Below are 22,699 nucleotides of genomic sequence, written 5' to 3'. Positions count from 1 at the left end.
CTGGCCCAGGCAGCCACTTCCCGCCCCCCACCCCCCGTGCTTCCCTTCACCCTAGGAGGGGAAGGTGGAGGGTGGCAAGCAGGGGAACTGGGAGGGGAAGGTGGGGGGAGGATGGCAGGGGTACCGTGAGATATGAAGAGTGAGGTCAAAGGTACCGTGACAGCGAAGAGGTTGGAAAACACTGCCCTAGACACATCTCACCATGACATGCCCCTGAAGATTCCAGCCACTGATGCAGGTGAAACTTTAAGAGCAAAAATTTACCAGACCACAGCCACACAGCTTGGAAAACCCACAACAACTAATTTTTTCCAGCTGTGAAAGCATTCAACAATACAATAGGGAAAAAAATGCTCATTTTATATGTTCGTATGCTGCGAATGTTGAAAATTGTTAGCAACTAGTGAGTGAGATAATTACACTTTAAATATTCTTGTCTTTCAGGTGCATCTCCTTACCCAGGTGTTCAAATAGATGAAGACTTTTTCAGCAAGTTAAAAGAAGGTGTACGAATGAAAGCCCCAGATTTTGCAACAGCAGAAACGTAAGGGTGCGGAACACTGTTTTGGCGTGAGCCCCAATAAACCACTGCATGTATGTAACAAGAACTCCAAAAGCTTTGCTGGGGGCAGGTGGGTGAGTTAGAAGGGGAACATCAGAAGGGGAAAGTGACTGCTCCCTGCTTGCTGCAAATAGCCCCAATTATTTTTTCCTTTGTAGGGACACTGATGATATTCACAAATATTCTTTTATCCTTCAAATCAATCAGCTGGTCTTGTCCAAAACTGTGTACTCTGTTCATCAGTGTCTCTCCAAAGACTCGAGCAAGAAATATTTCCCAGCACTGACCTGTGGTCAGAACTGGCATAAGCCAGCTCTATATGCTCATCCGTGCATGGTGTGTGTGTGTGTGTGTATTCCTTTCTGACAGCATACCCCCTCCCCCCGGTACCTGGAGAATAATGCCAGAGGTGGGCTTTCAGGAGTCCATTTATCCTGGAGCCATCTGATGTTACTGATAGTGGCTCTTCAAAGGTCAAGATCTTTCTAAGGAGTTTTGCTAACCAGCGATGCCAAAGCTTGAGCCTGCAAATATTGCTCTACAACTGAGCTATTCTCTCCCACCCCCACCTTCTACTCTAATTGCTAAAAACAGTTTTGTTGTTTCTTTCTGGGGTGTATTACAATTCCAAAGGAACCCTCAAACTTGTTGAAAACAGGAAGCAGCCCCAACAGGAATCCCTTGTTGCATCGCTTCCTGTATGACTGTGACCCCTTCTGCATGTTCAGAATAATGTACTTTCAATCCACTTTCAGTGCACTTTACAGCTGTGCAGAATAGCAAAATCCACTTTCTAACAATTGTGAAAGTGGATTGAAAGTGCATTATTCTGTATGTGCAGAAGGGATCTCTGTGATACCCCCACCCCTGCCAGCTTCTAAGATTTTATCACACTCTTCCCACACACTTCCAGACCTGTGTTCACAGCCACAAAGCAGGTCTTTTAAATTGCAGGGCTGAAATTCCAAACACACCAGTGTTCTTGTGAGGAGTTCGAACCCTGCTCCTAATATGTTCCCTTGTTGTGTTCTAACGTCACTGTGTTCAGCACGCCCCCCCCCCCCCCCGGATGTGTGAGAAGAATTTATGAATTGTCTCTAGGAAGACAAAACTATTTGGTGAAATTGGCCAGTTTGGGTGGAGAGGCAGTATACCAGTGTTTTAAATAAAGAAATAAAAATAAAGTAAGCCACAGAAGAAGTAGGACTCATAAGATACTTGCTTTGGGCAGATATGAGATCATGCTGGACTGCTGGCAAAGTGATCCCAACGAAAGGCCAAGATTCTCAGAGCTGGTGAAAAAATTAGGGGATCTACTGCAGGCAAATGTTCAGCAGGTAAGTAATAAAGTTGTGCTAAGATTTCAGGAGAATCAGATTTGTGTCAGGTATTTTCCCACCTTTGGGAGACTTGTGCATCAATACAGAAGTTCTGTAATTTAATACTTTGAGTGGCAGTGAATATCCTGGGTTATATCTTTGTTTTAACACAGTGATCTACCTAATAGGGAAAGTCCCTCTTGGTTTGAAAATACAGAATGAAGTTCTGTTATGAAATCTAATTATTGCAGCCAGAATTATATTGGCTCTAGTCTGGAAGCAGCAAAAAAAATTCCATCAATTCAACAATAGCCGAGTTAGGTGTAGTATATAATTATTATGAAGATCATTATTTATAAGTATATGTGAATATGCAAAGTATAGAAATTTGTACAAACATAGTTACAATATATCAACTACTACCCTGTTTCCCCGAAAATAAGACATCCCCTGAAAATAAGACGTAGTTGAGGTTTTGCTGAAGTGCTAAATATAAAGCATCCCCTGAAAGTAAGACGTGGCAAAGTTTTTGTTTGGAAGCATGCCCGTCGACCAGAGCATGCAGCTGTGGAGCAGAAAAATAAGACATCCCCTGAAAATAAGACATAGCACATCTTTGGGATCAAAAATTAATATAAGACACTGTCTTATTTTCGGGGAAACATGAAAGAACGGTCCATCCAGTGAGGTGTAACAACAGTTGATAGGGTGTATTTGGGAGACCCTTCTATGGTTTATGAATTCCAGTTTATGAACTATTTAAGTATGATAAGATGGGACATGCATCTTATTTTTCTTGTAATTATGACATGGCAACTGCATATCATACCTGTTCAAAGAAATGCTTGTTTGTTGTAATTTAAAATTTTAAAATAAAGTTGTTCACACTCTATTACTACCCCTAGCCTAGGTGCTCGCTGTATCATACCTGGAAGGTTGAGGGTTAAGAAATACTGCTGTAGCATTTCTTGGAGCTTTTTACAGGGTCTGATAAGCCACCTTTGCCCATATGATCTGCCTGCATTAGCCTCTGATCCTATCAAGAGCTCAGCCACATTCAGAATCAGGGGCAATCTTGGCCAATGGATAACAGGGGTTCTGCCAAACCACCCACCCACTGGCAGAGGGAGAAATGAAGAACAGCAAGCTCCTCTCGCCACCACTCATGCCCAGCTCATTTTGTGTTCTGTTCTGCATGGTTGTGGAGACCGCCACTCAAGCCTGCCAGGTCCAGGGCTTCAGTCACCAGCTTCCAGCCACAGCTTCTGCCCACTCATCAGGGTTGACAACTCCCCCTTGCTAGTCCCTGGTGGGGTGATGGCAGTGATTCTTGGTCCTATCCTGGACTTTTCCCCAATACTCCAGAATCACTAAGACCGCCCGTGTTCAGAAAAGTCATGTGATGCAGCTCTGATGGAATAGTATCAGGTGGGAAACCACATGACACCACTTGGTGAGTAATTAAGTGAATAAATCCAAGTCCCCACCTCTGGAAAGCAAAAAGTATGGGAAATTGGGGAGCATTTAAACCATCAATCTAATCTGACGCAGAGGCATAGCTAGGCCAGAGTGCGCCCTGTGCACACTTTGGCTTCCCCCCCCCCCCCGACGGCCCCTGCAACACCCCACCCCACTTACTTTTAGGAAAGGAGCAGGCCAAAGAAGCCCCTGGGAAATGTAGTTCCCACCAGGCCCAGGCAACGCAGGCAGGCTTCTTCTCTGGGATGTTCCATTCCTAAAAGTAAGTGAGGGTGTGTGTGCCCTGGGGGTGTGTGCCCTGGGGGGTGCCGCAGAAGGGGGTGGGGTGCCGGGGGGGACAGCGGGGGGATTTTTCCACCCCCACGTGACCAGAATCGGTGCATTGTACAACCCCCCCTGTCCCTTGGTGGCTTTGCCACTGATGTGACGATGTATAGTATGATCAGGGCTGTACTATGTGATTCTTGGGAATGTGTAGGTCCGCTGAAGAACACTCTTGCAAGATGTGAGAAAGGCTTTTAATGCCAGAACGGCGTTAGAGGGCATTGACTGATAGGGTCACCATGAGTTGGAAGCAATTTAATGACATTTAACAGACAACATGCCCAGGTCCTCTCTGCGACCAGGGGCAAAACGGGTTTAAATACTATACCTCGACTTCTCTAAGAGGAGGATTATACTAAAAATATGTAAATGAAACCTTTTAACCTAGTTAGTTAATTTATTATTACGGCCTTTTGGCCAGCCAACTTTTAACCTACTTAACACAGGGATATATGTATGCTCTATATTATTTCTGCACTGTTCCTGTATGCATTGATATATCTTTGTGCCTTTAGGGTGGCAAAGACTATATCCCCCTGAATATATTATCAGTGGATTCTGGATTTGATTGTTCCACCTCATCTGTTCCTCAAAGGAATGAAGACGAATCAGCACCACCCTTAAATTCTGGGCACACCGAAAATTCTGGGTAAATCGAAAATAAACTGCAATATTTTATGTGCAATTGATGGTAGGTAGCATAAATTGCAACACAGTGGTGCAGAAGATGGTAAACTAGTCTTTTTTACTGCAGCATTTTGGTCCAATTTACATATCAGATCCTAAGACATCCAGTTCAGTAGGACCTCTCTGGGGTAAACAGATTGTAGATTCTAGGCTTCGTCTCTGGGGACACTTGAGGCAAAGATTTTAAAACCTTAGTCTGACTTAAAAATTGTAAAGGTGACCTCTCATAAATTCATGCAGCATGTTGTGTGTAAATTTTTTATTATTCCCCTCACCATAATTCCTTGTAAATCTTTCTACGTTTTGAACCATTATTATATAGTCTTAGGCAGGAAATAAAAAGACAGGGTCCTCAGTCATTTTTAGTTGAAGGGAAGGTTGACTGACAAGGTAAAAATCTCTCTAAAACAATATGATATCAATAATTTATCTTAAATGAGACCTTGAAAAGAATATTCAACAAATCATATTTCTTTGTTTACATGGAGCAGCAAATCTAATGTAAGTCACTAGCCATTTAGTCTGACCAGATGACCTCGTAAGCTCACAGACAGGACATGCCAAAATCAAGTTCTGTAGGAAATGGTAGTGCTACAGCATTAGTACTAGGCATTAGTACTAAGCATATCAAGCAATGTCTGGCAACTGGTGAGAGTGTTGGGGGCAGTAAAACTAAAAAGAAAAAGTAAGGTGTCATCTACTTAGACTTAGAGGAAGTTTTGACAGTAGAATTCTGGTGATTCCTAGAGCTACTCTTATCACCTCTAGGTATCTCCAGGAACTTTTTGGTCAGAACTTCCTGTAAGTAGATGAGACCTTACTTTTTCTTTTTAATTTTTCTTCCCAGGACAATCCCGCCTTCAGCTTTAGGTTCTACCTGCAGATTAGGTGAATATCAGTAGGCAAGGGCTGAAATTATCTGGAGGTCTCCTACCATAAACAGGCAAATGGGAACTGTAATCAGTACAATAAAGGTATTTACGGTTTCAAGTGCGGAAGTGGTGCCGAACAACAGAAGCTGACTTCTGTGGGAACAGAGGTCAGTGATGGCAAACCTATGACATGTGTGTCAAGAGTGACATGCCACAACATTTTGGCTGACATACCAGCTTTCACTAATACCCAACAACAGTGATTCTCCCTGTTGTAGTCATTTTTGTAATTATATGATGTTTCTTTATATAACATACAGCATCACACATAAGAACATAAGAACATAAGAACAAGCCAGCTGGATCAGACCAAAGTCCATCTAGTCCAGCTCTCTGCTACTCACAGTGGCCCACCAGGTGCCTTTGGGAGCTCACATGTAGGATGTGAACGCAATGGCCTTCTGCAGCTGTTGCTCCCGATCACCTGGTCTGTTAAGGCATTTGCAATCTCAGATCAAAGAGGATCAAGATTGGTAGCCATAAATCGACTTCTCCTCCATAAATCTGTCCAAGCCCCTTTTAAAGCTATCCAGGTTAGTGGCCATCACCACCTCCTGTGGCAGCATATTATCTAAACACCAATCACACGTTGCGTGAAGAAGTGTTTCCTTTTATTAGTCCTAATTCTTCCCCCCAGCATTTTCAATGAATGCCCCCTGGTTCTAGTATTGTGAGAAAGAGAGAAAAATTTCTCTCTGTCAACATTTTCTACCCCATGCATAATTTTGTAGACTTCAATCATATCCCCCCTCAGCCGCCTCCTCTCCAAACTAAAGGATTGTCTGCTGCTTACAAGCCACTTTTTCTGTGGTTCCTATTAACACCTTATATTAGTGTAAATCAGTGGTGTATCTGCATTGGAGACATGGGGAGTCAAATGTTCCTGGGCGCCCCCTTGTGGGGGCCTCGCTAGAAATGCAGGTCCATTTGTGGGTTTTTTAAAATTCTTAGTGTTTTTCCCATTTTTGGCCTGCAGGGGGCACAGATTTTAGGCTAGCAGCACCAAAATTTCAGGGATTTTTTTGAAAGACTTTCCTGATAATGCCACCCAGGTTTGGTGAGGTTTGGTTCAGGAGGTCCAAAGTTGTGGATTCCCAAAGGGGGTGCCCCATCCCCATTGTTTCCAATGGGAGCTAATAGGAGATGGGGCTACATGTTTGAGTGTCCATAACTTTGGACCCCCTGAACCAAACTTCACCAAACCTGGGTGGCATCATCAGGAGTGTCTCCTGAAGATGCTCTGAAATTTTGGTGGTGCTATCTTAATAATTGCACCCCTGACAACAGGCACCCTTCAAATTCCCCCAGATTCTCCCTTTAAATCCACCCCCTTTGGCATGGATTTAAAGGGAGAATCTGAGGTCCCCAGTTTAAACATTGAAAGTGATGCTGTTTCAGGGTGGGGGAGAATCCACCCCAAAACAGCATCACTTTCAATGTTGTTTTAACTGGGGGCCCCAGATTCTCCCTTTAAGGTAGATTTAAAAGGAGAATCTGGGCTTCCTAAACACCATTGAAAATGATGCTGTTTGGATGTCCAGATTCTCCCTTTAAGGTAGATTTAAAAGGAGAATCTGGGCTTCCTAAACACCATTTGAAAATGATGCTGTGCGGATTCCAGCATCACTTGTTTAAACTAGGGAGCCCAGATTCTCCTTTTAAATCCACCTTAAAGGGAGAATCTGGTCCCCAGTTTAAATAACATTGAAAGTAATGCTGTTTCCCCCAATTGGGGGAACTGGATACAACACCATAAATGTTTTCACAGTAGTAATAAAACATTTTAAAAGCATTTTGAAAACATTTTCAATTTTTTTTATTTCTGCTGTGTTCTATAATGTGATGGTGACTTTGAAACGACTTGGTGTAAAAAAATAATTGTTTGGTCACAGTGGGGGAGGGTGGCCACTCATTGGGGGGGGGAACTCAGGTTTTGCCCACAGGCTCCATTTCTCCTAGATACGCCTCTGGTGTAAATTTACAAGGTTAATTGATAAGATGCTGCCAAGAATACTTTACTGTCTATTTACACTTATTAAACATTTTTCTAGTCTTCATTTGCAACATGTTTAAGTTTTCTTGTGCCTAACATTTTTTTTTCATTGTGGCAATTTGTTTCTGTGTTGCCTGTGTATTTTCTCAGAAGTCAAGTTAGACATTTTCTGACATTTTTGGCCAAGCTTATATTGGCCTTCTTAAGAGTATGCAGGTGTCCATAAGCAGGGAGAATACAAGGCTAGCAGCAATGGATGATTGATTCTGAAATTGTCTTAAAAGCTTTTTCCTCCACCTGCTGTTTTCAGAAGATATGTTAATGTCTTCAAAATGAAACCACCGCAGAGAGTCAAGACCTTTGAGGAGCTGTCACCCAAGGAAAGATCTGGACTTGATGTAAGACATTTCTGAAACTGTTTATATTTTTATGGGCCACTACCTCAAGATCAGGGGCTACAGAGATCTCCACACTGAACCAGAAACAAGTTGAGTAGCCAAGATAGAAAGACTGTTTCACTCCTGTGTGTTCTCCTGAGAAGGAGAAAGAACAGCAAGATGGGTGTGGTTTTCTTTCCCTTTAAATTGCCACATTTCATTAAAAACAACAGAGTTTCATCTAAAAAGAGCTGCATCTAATGTTCCAAACTTGCACATGCAAAGGATGGAACTGTATTATGATTATGATTATTATTATTATTGACAAAAACAACAAACACATTGTATCACAACCGCCAGATCACTGGTTGGTGTTGGCCTTCTATCCGCTTCAAGTTACACTCTGGAACTTAGGAAGACGTGATGTATTGGCGTAAAATGTTTGCAGAGCCGAGTAGAGCAGCTTTTATTATTATTATTGTAGATTTCACAGCTGCCAGATCTTTAGCTGGTTGTTGGCCTTCATTACAATTCGAGCCTCACCCAGAGGCCTAGGAAGTTGTAATGTATCAGCGTATTCGTGCGGATCCTAGCAGGGCTGCCTTCTGAATTTGACAGATGTTGATTTTGTCAATTCGAAGATGTTTCAAGTGCTGCCCTAGTGTTTTTGGGATGGCGCCCAGCGTGTCGATTACCACTGGGACGACCTCAGCTGGTTTGTGCCATAGACGCTGAAGCTCGATTTTCAAATCGCGGTATCTAGTGACCTTCTTGTGTTCTTTTTCAATGACCCTGCTGTCGATGACTGCTATGTCGATGATGGTCACTTTCTTGTCCTCGATGTATTGTGTTTCAACACTTTGTCCGTTTGGATTTGTCCGTTTGGATTCGAAAGTCCCACAGGATCTTGACCTTCTCATTTTCCATTACTTTCTCTGGACAATGTTCCCACCAGTTCTTAGCTGTTCTTATGTTGTTGTAATTCTTGTATAAATTCCAGTGGATCATCTTGGCCACTGAGTTGTGTCTTTGTTTGTACTCAGTCTGGGCAATCTTTTTGCAGCAGCTGAGGACATGACCTATAGTTTCATCTGCTTCTTTGCACAATCTGCATTTTGCATCATCTGAGGATTTTTCGATTTTGGCCTTGATCGAATTTGTTCTGATGGCTTGCTCTTGGGAGGCTAAAATCAGGGATTCAGTTTCCTTTTTCAGAGTTCCAGTTGTTAACCACAGCCAGGTCTTTTCGTTATCCACCTTGTCTTTGATTTTCTCCAGAAATTGGCCGTGCAGAGCTTTGTTGTGCCAGCTTTCAGTCCTCGTTTTAATCACATTTTTTCTGTATTCTTGTTTGGTTTTCTGGGTCTGCAGCAAATGTCTGTTCTTCACTTCAATCAATGCCTATCATCATCATCATCTTCTTCTTCTTTTTCTGTTTCAGGGTTACCAAGCAGACCGTGGACTGGTGCTGCCTTCAGAACGGCTCAAACGTTTTACATGGACAGGCAGCAAACAAAAGCAAACACTCTTTGGGTATGTGTGTCAGGCTACGCTATTCATTTACAAACTATGTAACTGGGGCAGAAGTGGCTCACTGGAAAATTATCTCGAGGCTGTAGGCATCCATTTTCATCTTCCTTATGAAGTTCATGTTATTCCTCCCCCCCCCCCAATTCTCTTGGTTTTGTTTAAATAATGGTTTATATCAATCTGCATTTCAATATTGCCCCACAAACTCAATTAGCACATCATGTTGATTTTTTTTAATTCAGTAGTTGTTCAATGGCACTTCTTTGTCAAAGTAGCTGGGTGAAAAGGTGTCTCTCGAATGCAGTGCTGTCTGTACTCTGAGACATGTCCAGATATTTTCAAAAAGGGATACAAATGCTTCTGGACCAACTTAAAAAAAACCTGTGAAGCCAATCAGATCACCAAGAAGAAGCAAAAGCCCTACCTGGTCCTACCTGTTTTCTAAAAAGACTTGGTACATGCCAGGAAAGGTGTCTCTGGGTGCCTCGCTTAGAACCTTAGGTTATTACAATACCAAAAATTACCATATTGTGGGAATACCATAGAAGAAGAAGAAGAGGAGGAGTTTGGATTTATATCCCCCCTTTCTCTCCTGCAGGAGACTCAATCTCCTTGCCCTTCCCCCCTCACAACAAACACCCTGAGAGGTAGGTGGGGCTGAGAGAGATCTGAAGAACTTTGACTAGTCCAAGGACACCCAGCTGGCGTGTGTGGAAGTGCACAGGCTAATCTAAATTCCCCAGATAAGCCTCCATAGCTCCGGCAGCAGAGCTGGGAATCAAACCCGGTTCCTCCAGATTAGATACATGAGCTATTAACCTCCTACGCCACTGCTGGAGGTTGGACATAGGCTTGCCCTTGCAACCAGAAACTGCATTTCAGCAGCAGCCCAGAAGGAGTTGTCCTAATAGATGTTATTTTGCTGCATTATCCCCTTATCAAATTCACTAGGCAGCTCCCTTATTACGCCTTATTGCATGAGTGTCTTTAATTTTGAAACTCATTGAAAATATGGTAGCCATTGTACTTTTTTGCCTTCATCCTTAGCCAGCACTTAATTGCTCCTTTATCATAGTTCCATGTTATAAAGTTCTAACTGATGTTTTTAAGTAGTAGATGGGTGTTAAAGCTTAGGATCAGATTTATTGGTCAAAAATGGCAGGAATAATTTTTGTTTCTAGTGTGAGACCTTGGATTAACTTCTTAAGGAAACTCACTCTTCAAGGTGTTTTCTGAGTATTGCTTTATTGATAGGTGTTAATCATGATGGCTAAACAGATCTTCCCTGAAGGGAAGGCAGTACAGTGCACCCTTCCAAATTGTACATGTAAAGTAAACCATATTTTATATGATTTACCTCAGCAATCACGACCTTCTCACCTCCTCGCTCCAGTTGCAGTGCAAGAAGCACCTTGAAAATGCTGCTCCTGGTCGATTTTGGTTTTTTAATTGATTTTTTTTTTCATTTTTAAAATCTCCTTATGTATTTATAAGCCGAGAAGTTTGGGTTTTTTAAAAAGTCATTGCGTGCTCATAAAACTAGTGGCAGGGAATCTATCTTGAACATTTATCACATATCTAAAGGGAATTTGCTTTTATTTACAGCCTCCTCTCTGCCAGCAGAAGCAAGGACTCAGTGTTTATGGACAGCACTAAGCAAAACTTATACAGTTTCAGCTGTGGCCACATCAGCGACGCGACTCGGCCATTTCCTTGGGGCAATACCATGTGGGAAAAGAAGGTAGCAGAAGCTTTCCCTTCTCCCACTTATAATTCTGTGGTTCTTTAAACAATCTATGGGGATCTCTAAACATTGGCAACTGAAGAGCAACTGCCCCTTGCTTGATTAGTCCCCTCTTCATCTTCTCCATTTAAACAGAGTTCTTGCTGCTTCCTATAACAGCACATTCTTTCGCTCTGAACAACAGAATGACTCTCACGTACCCCTCCCCCGTACTGTAGCTCCATCTCTGATCCAGTCTCAGAGGCTTGATACTTGTATAGATGCACGAGGGAGATGCTGTTTCCTTGAATTTCTAATGGCAGCTTCTTTGCGGCTCCCATACAAGGGAACTGAGATGGGGAATTTACTAGATCAGTTCACACGTAGCTTCCACACTCATCTATTCCATTCTCAAGAGAGAATTTTTCCCTCGTCCCCCCAAAAATCTATGTGAGTATTCTTATAGACACGTTTTCTCTTAAATCCCATGAGTGCTTTAAAAAAACACCTTAAAAGCAGTTTAAACCATGTTCAGGGCGAAGGAAGCAGCGGAAGTCATTTTTGTGTTGGTTCAATGCAGCAGTCTGTCATGCATCTCTACTGTGCAGTCATAATTCTTTGAGCTAGTTACAACTTTGCAAGAGCATAGCTTGAAATACTACCAAAATCCGCAAACGCTATTTATCCAGTAATCATGGAGGAGTACAAAGATGAAGTTATTAGACCCATATAGCTCTACAGTATGGCCTCAGAAAGTTGAGTCACGCTAAAAAAAATACTGGTTTAATACCATTTTTGTCCCCCTCCTGAAATCTGGAAATTAAATTATACTCTGGCAAGACTGAGCATGGTAAGGTAGGGCCTGGCCTTATATAGGCCACTCGGCCCCGCATCACGTGATGTCAGGGCGTGAAGTGCGGGGCCAGTCTCGTGGGCCTGGCAGTGGCCTCGTCAGACCTGAAGGAGGGGATCAGCTTTGCTTGAGCTATCCCTTCCCCAGCAGCAATGGCGGCCGTGTTAATTCATGGCTACTTCTATATCAACAAGATTGGTGATAGTTCTAATACTCAGTGCAGAAGTACGTGCAAGCTTTTTGCTGAATGTATATTAGCAAGCCAAAGTGATTATTTAAGGCCAAGGCCACGGAGATATCTGACCTAGAAAAGCAGCTAAGTGCAGCTACTCCGTCCCAACTGCAGTCAGTCATGACAAAATTCCCATGGAAATCAGTGGTCAATGAGACTTTGACACAGCGCTCTCAGGGCCAACAGAACACGTTTGGTGCAGTAGTAAGAATATTTGAGAATGATTTCCATTTACGTAGTTGTAGGTCTGAAGCCTTTGGTCTTTCTACATACAAGCAACATAACAAGTCAGATATTCCAATACAACCAGACAGTGTGGTCATAGGCTGATAGTTTTTCTTTCTAACGTTCCACTCACCTCTGTGGCTGGCATTTTCATGTCACGATAAGAAGTGTTTCTTCCTGTGACATGCTTCTGAAGTTGCCAGCCAGATGTAGGCAACATGTTTTGAGCAAAAACTACCAGACCCCAGCCACACAACCCAGATAATCCACAACAGCCAGTTGATTCTGGCCATGAAAGTTTTTTAAAACATCTTCCAATATGCTCTGTCTACTGAAAACTATGAAGCTAAGAGCAGGTTTGTGCATCTTTAAGCTGGGCATTAGCATCTGTATATAAAATTATTTATATTTCCATCGAATGCATTTTAATGGATTCTTTTTAATGAACCCTGTAATTTTGAAATTCTTTTCCTATAGATAACAGTATGTAAATAAATCGTATCACCTGCACCTTAACTTTTTGAGCTATTTTGAACACAGATTTTCTAAAGTCTTCCAATAAAGTTGTTTTCTATGTCTTGCTTGAGACTGTGTTGTTTTGTCTGGCAGATTCATAGTCACGACACAGAAGTGTCTTGGGAAATAAACCAGACTTAATTTGAAGCACAAACATGAAATAAGTTCCCTGAAAGTGCCATGTGGTCACAATATGTTAGGAGGAGATCAAGGGTCATAAATTCATGAAGATTTACTAAATCCATGTTGTTTTCTAGTTAGGGCAAGCAGGGGATCCTTCTTCAAAAAGTAACTGGCTGAGACTCTACATAGTGTTCAGTGAATAACTTTCAAATGATGACTGGCATAGGGGAAAACCACCATCACCACCAATCAATCATCACAGCTTTCCTATCCCCTCAACTAGTAGACTTCAAGTAAAGGCAATTCACACAGTCTGTTGCAGCCACCAAGCTGCAAGTTTTTCTGAGAATAATAATAATAACAACAACAACAACAACAACAGGAGGAGGAGGAGGAGGAGTAGTTTGGATTTATATCCCCGTTTCTCTCCTGCAAGGAGACTCAAAGGGGCTTACAATCTCCTTTCCCTTCCCCCCCCCTCACAACAAACACCATGAGAGGAAGGGGGGCTGAGAGAGCTCTGAAGAACTGTGACTAGCCCAAGGACACCCAGCTGGCGTGTGAGGGAGTACACAGGCTAATCTGAATTCCCCCAGATAAGCCTCCACAGCTCAAGCGGCAGAGCGGGGAATCAAACCCGTTTCCTCCAGATTAGAGTGCACCTGCTCTTAACCACTACGCCACTGCTGCTCTCTCTCTCTCTAAGGTACATGCATCAGCCAGATACAAGATGAGACACTGACATGCTTCTTAAATGATGGGAAGAAATGAAGAGTATAGAAGAAGTATTTGTCAAATCACTAAAAAGGCTATCATCAAGGAGAGAAGAAATTACTTGTGTAAGAGTAAAAGGTTTTGGGTGAGCCTGTGTGTGAAATTTTCTTCTTTTCCCGTCCCCAACAGAATGGTATCAAAGTCCCCAAACCCAGTGTTTTGGACTGTGAAAGCAGGGAGACGGCTCAAGCTTCTCAGCAGGAATCATGAAGGCAGAGACATAGCTGGGCCAGAGTACGCCTGGTGCACACTCTGTGTTTTCCATCCCCCTGTGCCCCCCCCCCCCGCAGCCACCCACCCACCCACACTCTTACCTTCGATAAACAGTGCAGGCTGGAGATGCAGCCAGTTCCCTTCAGGCTGAAAATGGCCTGGTGGGAACTATACTTCCCACGAGACCTTGAAAGCCCCAAGTTCTCATGGGAAATGTAGTTCCCACCAGGCCATTTTCAGCTTGGAAAGAGACAGGCTGCTATCTCCAACCTGCAACTGCTTCCTATTTATCAAAAGATAGGCAGATGGGATGAAGTGGGGCCATCTTGAAGGGCGCCGCTATAGGAGGAGGGTGATTATCCACCCCAGACGCTTGCCCGGTGCAACATGCCCCCCGTCCCCTGGTATTTCCGCCTCTGCATGAAGGCTATGACAAGATCTAACAAATAAGCTTTGGGAAGCTCATGTACAAGACAGAAAGACCCTATCTCCCTGTTCAGCACAGAATCATACTTATCTGGGAACCCTAGATGCTGGTCAGCTGTTTTGAACAGGAGACTTCATGGGGAGGCCTTCATGAATAGTCTCCTCATGATAGCTCTTAATTTTTTCAAGCATTCATGGAGGGATGATGCTTTTTCTGTTTCCAGAGGTAACCACCAAGTTACTGGGTTGAGTGAATTCTCTCCTGCCCACGGGACCTTTTTCCAGCTTCAGAATGTGTCAAACTGAAAAGGGTTCCCTCCCCCGAAACTAGGACAAAAAATGTTTAAAAGTTGAAATGACCATCAGCATGGCTTGTCTCTGCTCCAGAGGAAAAATTCCACACTGTAAGCTTCAAATGCTACTTGACTGTAAGGCAGTCAGGGTATAGGGAGTGGAGTGATCAGGACTGGGTTTAAATTGGTGCTCTTCCATGGAAGCTCACTGGGTAACCCTAGGCCTGTCTCAGCCCAACCTGACTCATAAAGTAGTAGCTGTAAGAATAAGGTGGAAGAAGAAAGAACATCATGAAAAGCTGCTTGAGTTCCGATCAGGGAGAAAAGACAAGATATAAAGAAATAAAAGTTGCCAAACTCTTTTCCAGAGATCATGCAATCAACTCCATATTCGCTGAAGAGGACTTCCCAGATGCAGATATCAACAGTTCAGGGATTCCAGCATCCCGCAGCTTGAAACGATTGTTGCTGTTTATAGGAAGCAGAAGGCAACGAGGGAAGTTGCTATTGTTATGGTGATTAAAGAAAAGCTAGACTCCAAAGTTTTATCGCATTTGAAGTGGCCAGTTACTGTTGCTCGGCCATTAACTCCCAATACACCTGGCTGCTGCTTGTTTCAAGATGACTGTACAGGTGCTGCACCTTGTAAACTAGGTACACAGGAGGACACTGGTGGCAGGAAATGGGCTTGAGCTGGTCATGTGTGTGATCCAGTCCTGAGAACCTCCCCTGTAAAAGCGCATTCCAGTTGCAGGAAGGAAGCCCAAGCAGTGATGCAGAGCAATGCAATCGAAACACTTCCAATAGGCTGTCAGATAGGTTAGAAAATCTGCCAGAGTGTTGAAATCAGTTTGGTGCCCATGGATTGGTTGAGAAAAGAGCACCAAGTAAACTTGGAACAACACTGATTTTAGTCTAATTTGCAAAACAAACTTGCAGTGGAAAACTATGTTTTAAAAGAGATTACCACTTAACTTATCCAAGACACATACTGTGCTGCAGGCAGGCAGTGCGTAGTCAGGTCACAGTCCAACAGGTCACGGCACAGGAGATCAGGCAAACAGGCTGGAGCTCAGCAGTAGACCAGGCACACAGAAGCAACAGGGCTTATTACACTTGTTGCACTCCAGGCAGAAAGCAAGAAACTCACAGCTGAGGAGGGCTTATATAAGAGAGCGCTTGTTCAGGGGGCTGGGGATTCTGCAAGGGAGAACTGGTACTCATCCTGATGCAGGGGCTTCCAGTAAGCCTCTCTCATACTTTGCTGCCAAACGAGCACTCCTTCTGCTGTTCTGCAGTAGCTGCCTCTACTTCTGCCTTCTATGCACAGCTTGCTGGTCACTGGATTCCCTCTAAACAGATCTGCAGGCGCCTGCACCTGCAGGTCATCAGGCAGGGAAGGGCTGGGAGTTGGCTCTGCTTCCAGGTCTTCCTCTGGAGCAACCAACTCTGGCTGCACTGTGTCCTCAAGTTAAGTTTCTGCCTGAGTCCCTCTTGTGTGTCCTGGTGAGTACCCAGAGGCTGGCTCATGACACAAACACTGACTGACTGGTTGGCCATGGCTAGTACTCAGGTGGAAGACTACAAAGGAAGACTGAGGTTGCTATGCAGAAGGCGGCAATGGTCAATCTAACCTTGAAAATCCCATGGCTATGAGTTGGTTGAGACTTGGCGGCACACAATATTCATATATGCATATATTAGTACAAAGTTCTATGACTTGTTACATTTACATATATCCTAGGGAATTTGAGGGGTAGAGGTCTTCACCATGCTGTTATTTTTTTTGTGGCTAACAGTTCAAATCCAGAAAGACAAGGCCTATAATTTATCTATAATTTTCTGAATTAGACGGTTTGAGCAACACGTCAACCCGGGTTTGGCCTCCTCTAGCATTACACTAACTTGATAAAAGCAGAATGGATCTGCAACTTCACACACAACAAGGGAGAGTGCAGTTATTGTTCTCTTCAGTGTACACATACTAGTATATAGCATAGGCTGTATGATTTTCAGTGATTTATTTAGGCCTAGTTTTGATTCAAACTGTTCCAGCCCCTGACGTCAATTCAAAACCAAATAAAAGGGGGGGGGGAGGCCATTAGAGAATGCAGTTTCAATCTGCTACAAAATGGAATACCCCTCCCATGTACAGTATTTCACGTGCTCAACAAAGGCTGTTATTTCTGGTATTCTTTATTAAAAATACTGCTGTACACATGAAAAGAATGAAAAAAAACAGGATTAAAAGGTAACACAGTGGGATTGTGACAGAATGTAACATACTGGTGCTTTTTAGGGGAGGCAGTTGACATTTAAACTTTTACCAGAACAAAGGCAAAACAAAACCAAAAAAAATGTACCCCAAGTATTTACAGTGTAGCAAACACACAAAACAAAACCCAAACAAGCAATTAAAAAAAAGAAAAAACAGGTCGGAAAACAAATGACTAGCATCACATAATTTGGGAAAAAGGTTGTCCTTTCTGTGCTTTCAATGGTAAAACTAGGAAAGGTCAGAATGATTTCCATATCTTTAGGAAGGAGTGTATACTTTGGGATGTTTGATTAATTGTTCCGGCGTTTTAGGGATTACATACGCAACTCTTCCTATGAATGGAACTTGCCAGTTTCTGGACAGCCTTTAAATGGAATTACATTTGAGTAGAAGGTCTCTCCCCAAAAAACACCAAAGCTAAACAATTCCCCAAAAATGGACCAAATAAAAACAAATAAAACGGCACACTGTTCTATGCATGACCAAACAGCAAATATTTCCTGGATGGCATTTATTTATGGAAACTTATTGGCCTCACGCTATAACTGTTCTTTTTTTTTCCCCTAAGCATACTTCTAAACCAAGTCCACCAGAAGTGCGAGTTGAACTGCAGGGCCAGCTTAATGGACGCGTTTAACAGAATGACATTTAGTTCGCAAAATGAACTTGACTTTCAGAAGCAGCTTTTGCTGGTGTAGGGAGGATGAGATCGAAGTCCTGCGTTACCCCTTTTTGCCTTTGCTTGCATGTCCCAAAATTATTGGTCCCACGAATAAATAAAATCTCTGTCAAAAGGTTCCCAGATTCCCACAACAGAAGAGATGATACACTTCGGTTAAAAAAAAAAAAGGGGAGGAGGAGGAGAACAAGGCATTCAAACCCACTTATAAATTAAGCATTCAATATTTCTTCTAGAATACAAGTACTACTTTTTTTGTACAAAAGAATTACAATATGATTTTTTTTCTCCAAAAAACATATAAAAGACAGCTGCTCTTCCTCAAATACATGAGCTAATGATAAAAGACTGGTTTTGCCGTGTTCATATTTCAAAGTCCCTGTTCCTTTTAATGTTAAAAAAAGAACAACATTGTGGCAACCTTTCTCCTCTGAATATGAAACATTATGATCCTTTTAAAAATCTGCTCAGATTAAATGATAAATTGATTTCATTTAAGCTCATCGACTGAGGCTGCCGATCACAGGCTTTAACACATTTCCTTGCGAAAAGTTTGTTCAAGAGACTTCCCTTTCAAAAGTTTCCAATGCCTTCGCCATGAAGAGCTTCCGTGAGGCAAATCTAAAGGAGTGTCATCATTAAAGCTTATAAAACTGGACAGAATTATTAAAAATTTCTCTGAAATTACAAATATTGAATACTAATAAAAAGAAAACCAGGTACATCAGTTGTAAGTGCTTTTGGAGCCAGTCCTGACCTTTCGGAAAGAATTTCCACGTTTTCTTCATGGTGAGCACCCAGTGCAATTGAAACAGTCAGTGCTGTGGGGGGAAAGGATGTAGAGAGATATATATACAGTCTTCACCACTGTGTTAAGCAAGGGGGGGAAATCCTACATATTTGGCAGTCTTCAGTATCAAAGTGTAGGTGTTCTACTACAAATTCCTTTGAATACCCAAGCTTGAAGTCAACGGCAGGTCCAGTATCAGAAATTGAAGAGCACAGGGGAAAATGTCCAGACTTGAAGACTGAATATGCGTGTGTTGAGTTATTACCAGAAGTAATTCTACTTTGGGCTAAGCAGCAACTGCAAAAGGAATAGCAGATCACCATTCTTCCAGAATCAGGCTATAAAACTTCAAAAGCTCTCAATGCCAGACAACTGCTGTGTTTAGTTAATCTTCTGAACAGTGTCTTTGTATCTGTATCCAGTGTAAAGTACCATAATAAAGCTGTGGTTCAAAGAACAGACCTTTATACCAAAAAAAAATATTGTAAGTAACTTAAAGGAATGCACTCCTGAAACCTCAGGCCTGTAGCACAATTTCTTTTTAAAAAACCCAAAACCCTCCATTAAAAATTGCATAAATGTAAATGCATCTGACTAGCAGGAAACTATACAAACAGGTATTTTATTTAAAAGGCGCTGGTTGTGTTCGGAGCAATTTGGATACGCTTCTGGTAGTTCTGGATTGCTTATCTGTTCCAAATAAACGGTGCAATTGGTACAGCCGGAACAAGCTTCCAACCAGATAAAAGGGGGATTTTACATGTGGCAATTCTATACTTCACTTGATTTTTTTAAAAATATGCATCTTCCGGTTTGATTGGTTAACCAAAAGTGGGGTGGCATGGCTATGACTAATGCATAGAGGGTTACAAGGCTTACGCTGTAATTAACAGAACACAGTTTTTATAAAAGTATTCACATGGTCCTTTATAGTATTCTGGGGTGCAAATAATATCAAAATGAATAAATTCTGCGGTATACTCAGTGGCAAAAAAGAGGATTATCCTAGAAATGTCCTTGCAAAGAGATTCCCTTAGTAAGTATCCAATGTGGCAAAACGTCAAAGTTCAAAAAGTCTTTAAAAAAAATTAAAATTAGTGCATATACGAGTGGGAAAAAAAATAAAAGCAGGAACATCATGCCCTGATGTGTTCCTTTATTTTAAAATAAATTCTTCACAGATAAAGCCTCCAATGGCAGCCAGAGTTCAAGGGTTAGCAAAAAACATTCTTCCCTTCAAGTAACTGTGTACCTGACCGAAGTGCAACATCTCCTGCTGTTTGTTTCCCAAAATGTGAAATGAGATGACGGCGACCCAGCTGTAGTGCAGATTTCTATGCATTGGGTTAGGTTCCACTCTCAGCAATGTCCGGCATGCTTCCAGCAAGTACTACAACTGCCCGTTTGCGGCTGCAATCAGTTCTTGAAAAGTGTTTTCAAAGCAGCGCTTCAGGTCGCTGTACGTTACCACAAGTACACTCTTCTCATCTCTGGAAATGAGGCTTATTTTTTCTGGCACACCAGCATCTAGCTGAAATTTTAAAAATTGCACATAAGGTTTTATGCATAGCCACCTTGCAGGGTTTGACATAATCACATTCTATCATTAAAGATAAAATTATAAAACATGTAGAAAAGCAAGACCTGCTGAGAAAGAGTCAGCATGGCTTTTGCAGACAAATCCTGTCTTACAAACTTACTAGAGTTCTTTGAGGGTGTAAACAGGCATGTGGTGGGACAGGAATTGTGAACGGTGGACATTGGTTCTACTTGAGATTTCCAAAAGGCTTTTTTTTGACAAAGAAGTTCCTCACCAGGAGACTGTTGGAGAAAACTCAGCAATGAAGGAATAAGAGGGAAGGTCACTCCTGCTGGATTAGAAACTGGTTGAGAAACAGGGAAGCAAAGAGTTGGGTGTAAAATGGAAAGAAGTTCTCACAATGGAGAGATGTCGGGAATTGAATTGTCCCCAAGGATCCCATTTTGGGGACCAGTGCTCTTAACCTATTCATGGCTATTGACCCATAGAAGTAGGTGGGTGGAGTGGCGGTGGTGTAGGAGTTTGCAGATGATACCCAAGGTTATAGTAGGGTGGTGTGAGAACCACAAAGGATTCTGAAGAAGGCTCAAGCGGACCTTTGATAAGGATTAGGGGTGAGTGAAACAGAAATGGCAAATGCAGATTCGAATGTAGCAAAATGTAAAGTGATACACGAGGGCAAAAAAATCAAGAAACTTCACAACCACCAGGGGTAGGGAACCTCTTGGCTCTCCAAGATTGGCCATGCTGGTAGGGGCTGATAGGGAATTGTAGGTTCCTGGAACATCTGGAGAGCCGCAGGTTCCCTACCCCTGACATACCTACGCTACAGAGTTAGTGCTATCGTAGTCACAGAACCAGGAAAGGGATTTAGGCGTCTTAGTTGATAGTTCCATGCGGGAATGTCAAGCTCAATGCATAACAGCTGTAAAAAAGGCAAACTCTATGCTGGGGATCATGAAAGTGCTGGAGATTGATAATAAAACTTCTGCGATAAGATTGTGTGCGCCATATATAAAAGTGCAGTGAAAAGCGGCGACGCGACTTGGAGTACTGTGTCCAGTTCTGGTGTAGCGCGTGATCTCAAAAAAGGATATTGAGGGAGATGCAGAAAAAGTGCAGAGAAGGGTAACAAAGGATGATTGAGGGACTGAGGCACCTTCCCTATGAGGGAGAGGCTGCAGCGTTTGGGACTCTTTAGATTTGGAGAGAGGAGGCGGCTGGAGGGGGATATGATTGGGGAGTCTATAAGAATTATGCATGGGGTAGAAAAATGTGGACAGAGAGAATTTTTCTCTCTTTCTCACCAATACTAGAACCAGAGGGGTATACATTAGAAAAAAATGCTGGGGGAAGAATTAGGAACTAATAAAAGGAAACACTTCTTCGCGACAGCGTGTGATTGGTGTTTGGAATATGCTACCAGCAGGAGGTGGTGATGGCTTCACCTAACCTGGATAGCTTTAAAGGGGCTTGGACAGATTTATGGAGGAGAAGTCGATTTATGGCTACCCAATCTTGATCCTCCTTGACAGTCTGGATTGCAAATGCCTTAATAACAGACCAGGTGATGAGGAGCAATAGTCGCTCCAGAGAGGCCGGTGCTCCATCCTACCCATATAGGCTCCCCTAAAGGCACCTGGTGGGCCACTCTTGAGGACAGTAGCCAGAAGAGGCTGGGACTAGATGGATCCCTTTGGTCTGATCCAGCTGGCTTGTTCTTATGTTCTTATGTTCTTATCAATGTCTGTGCTACTTTTTTTGGCGATAGCAGAGAAGGACTCCTCCTCCACCTATTCATTACAATAATGTTATTTCCCAAATAAGTTGGGAGAAATCCAATAACCCAAAGGTCCAACAACACGCTTTATTTTCTGCCACAAAACCACTCTGGTTGCTAAGATATTAATGACATAAAATGACCACCAGTGGTGAGACCAGCGCCCAACAACAATGGGAAAGGGAAATTTTTTAATTTACAATGATCTGAAGATGAAGAGGTATCCAAAGCTGCACGTCAATCTTCTTCAAGAACTATCTCAATGGCTTGATTCTGCATAGGCAACATGGCTTCATGTAACCCGTTTCAGTTGCCGGTGCCACCATTTGCACAGTGGGTGCAAGCGCCAATCAGTATTACTGGGGATCAAGGCATCAGGAGGTGGCATGGTTCACACAGGAAACACTGTGTTTCCGTGCAAACCCACCACAACTGAGAATGCCCCCCCCCATGCTTACCCAACTTACTGGCTGTGGCAGCAATTTGGTAGTTCCAGTCTAATGATGGCTGCCTGGGGAAACCACCTTAATGGTGGATGGACGAGGTGGGTGGGAATTGAATGCTTCCTGCTTCCTGTAGTTGGAAACCCGGGTTAAAGAAAATGTAGCTAATTTAGCGACTTTCAATTAACCCCGGGTTCAGGCAAATAGAATGGGTCAGATGCATTTAAGGGGCGAGTTGTGTGGGAACTTCCCTCTCACAGCGTTTTTAAAAAGGGCCTGAACCTGTTCGATTTGGCCTGTGCTGAATCACCCAAAACCTAAGAAGGTACAGATCTCTCTGAGGGCTGTACCACCTTGGAGTGCATGGAAAAATGTCTTGCCTTGCGTGAACTGGTGGGATTCAAAATTTAACAACCGGTTGTTTACAAGCACCATTTTAACGAACCCGAAAGTTCTGCCAAAATGGTCGCGAACCTGCTGAATCCCACCACTGCTTGGCCAGTAGGTAATATTATTATATACACACATCAAAATGTCTTTGACTGAAAAAAGTTAACTCTACACTAAGCAATTTGCCCACAAGTCTAAACCAAGTAGAAAGTTCGTTA

General features: G+C 42.7%; 2 protein-coding genes across 6 annotated transcripts in view; one reads left to right on the top strand and one right to left on the bottom strand.

Annotated features, from left to right (window-relative positions):
- Positions 1-12,813, top strand: part of FLT1 (fms related receptor tyrosine kinase 1) — a 122,797-nt gene extending 109,984 nt beyond the window's left edge. Inside the window, exons 25-30 of one of the 3 annotated variants that reach the window (XM_048494632.1) lie at positions 445-544; positions 1,794-1,899; positions 4,200-4,333; positions 7,610-7,694; positions 9,115-9,206; positions 10,809-12,813. In XM_048494632.1, the coding sequence (XP_048350589.1) occupies positions 445-544; positions 1,794-1,899; positions 4,200-4,333; positions 7,610-7,694; positions 9,115-9,206; positions 10,809-10,992 (701 nt within the window). In that variant the 3' untranslated portion in view covers positions 10,993-12,813. Of the gene's footprint in view, positions 1-444; positions 545-1,793; positions 1,900-4,199; positions 4,334-7,606; positions 7,695-9,114; positions 9,207-10,808 lie in introns of all 3 variants that reach the window. The other 2 variants (XM_048494631.1, XM_048494633.1) reach the window with 2 other exon arrangements.
- A 3,946-nt stretch (positions 12,814-16,759) lies between these two features.
- The window catches only part of PAN3 (poly(A) specific ribonuclease subunit PAN3), a 75,446-nt gene continuing 69,506 nt past the window's right edge, over positions 16,760-22,699 (bottom strand). For all 3 annotated transcript variants that reach the window (XM_048492890.1, XM_048492887.1, XM_048492889.1), the window contains one exon: positions 16,760-19,859. In XM_048492890.1, the coding sequence (XP_048348847.1) occupies positions 19,719-19,859 (141 nt within the window). In that variant the 3' untranslated portion in view covers positions 16,760-19,718. The remainder of the gene's footprint in view (positions 19,860-22,699) is intronic.

The sequence above is a fragment of the Sphaerodactylus townsendi genome, linkage group LG04 (assembly GCF_021028975.2).
Source record: "Sphaerodactylus townsendi isolate TG3544 linkage group LG04, MPM_Stown_v2.3, whole genome shotgun sequence".
In the NCBI taxonomy this organism is placed as follows: domain Eukaryota; kingdom Metazoa; phylum Chordata; class Lepidosauria; order Squamata; family Sphaerodactylidae; genus Sphaerodactylus; species Sphaerodactylus townsendi.
This window is presented reverse-complemented; position numbering and strand designations above follow the sequence as displayed.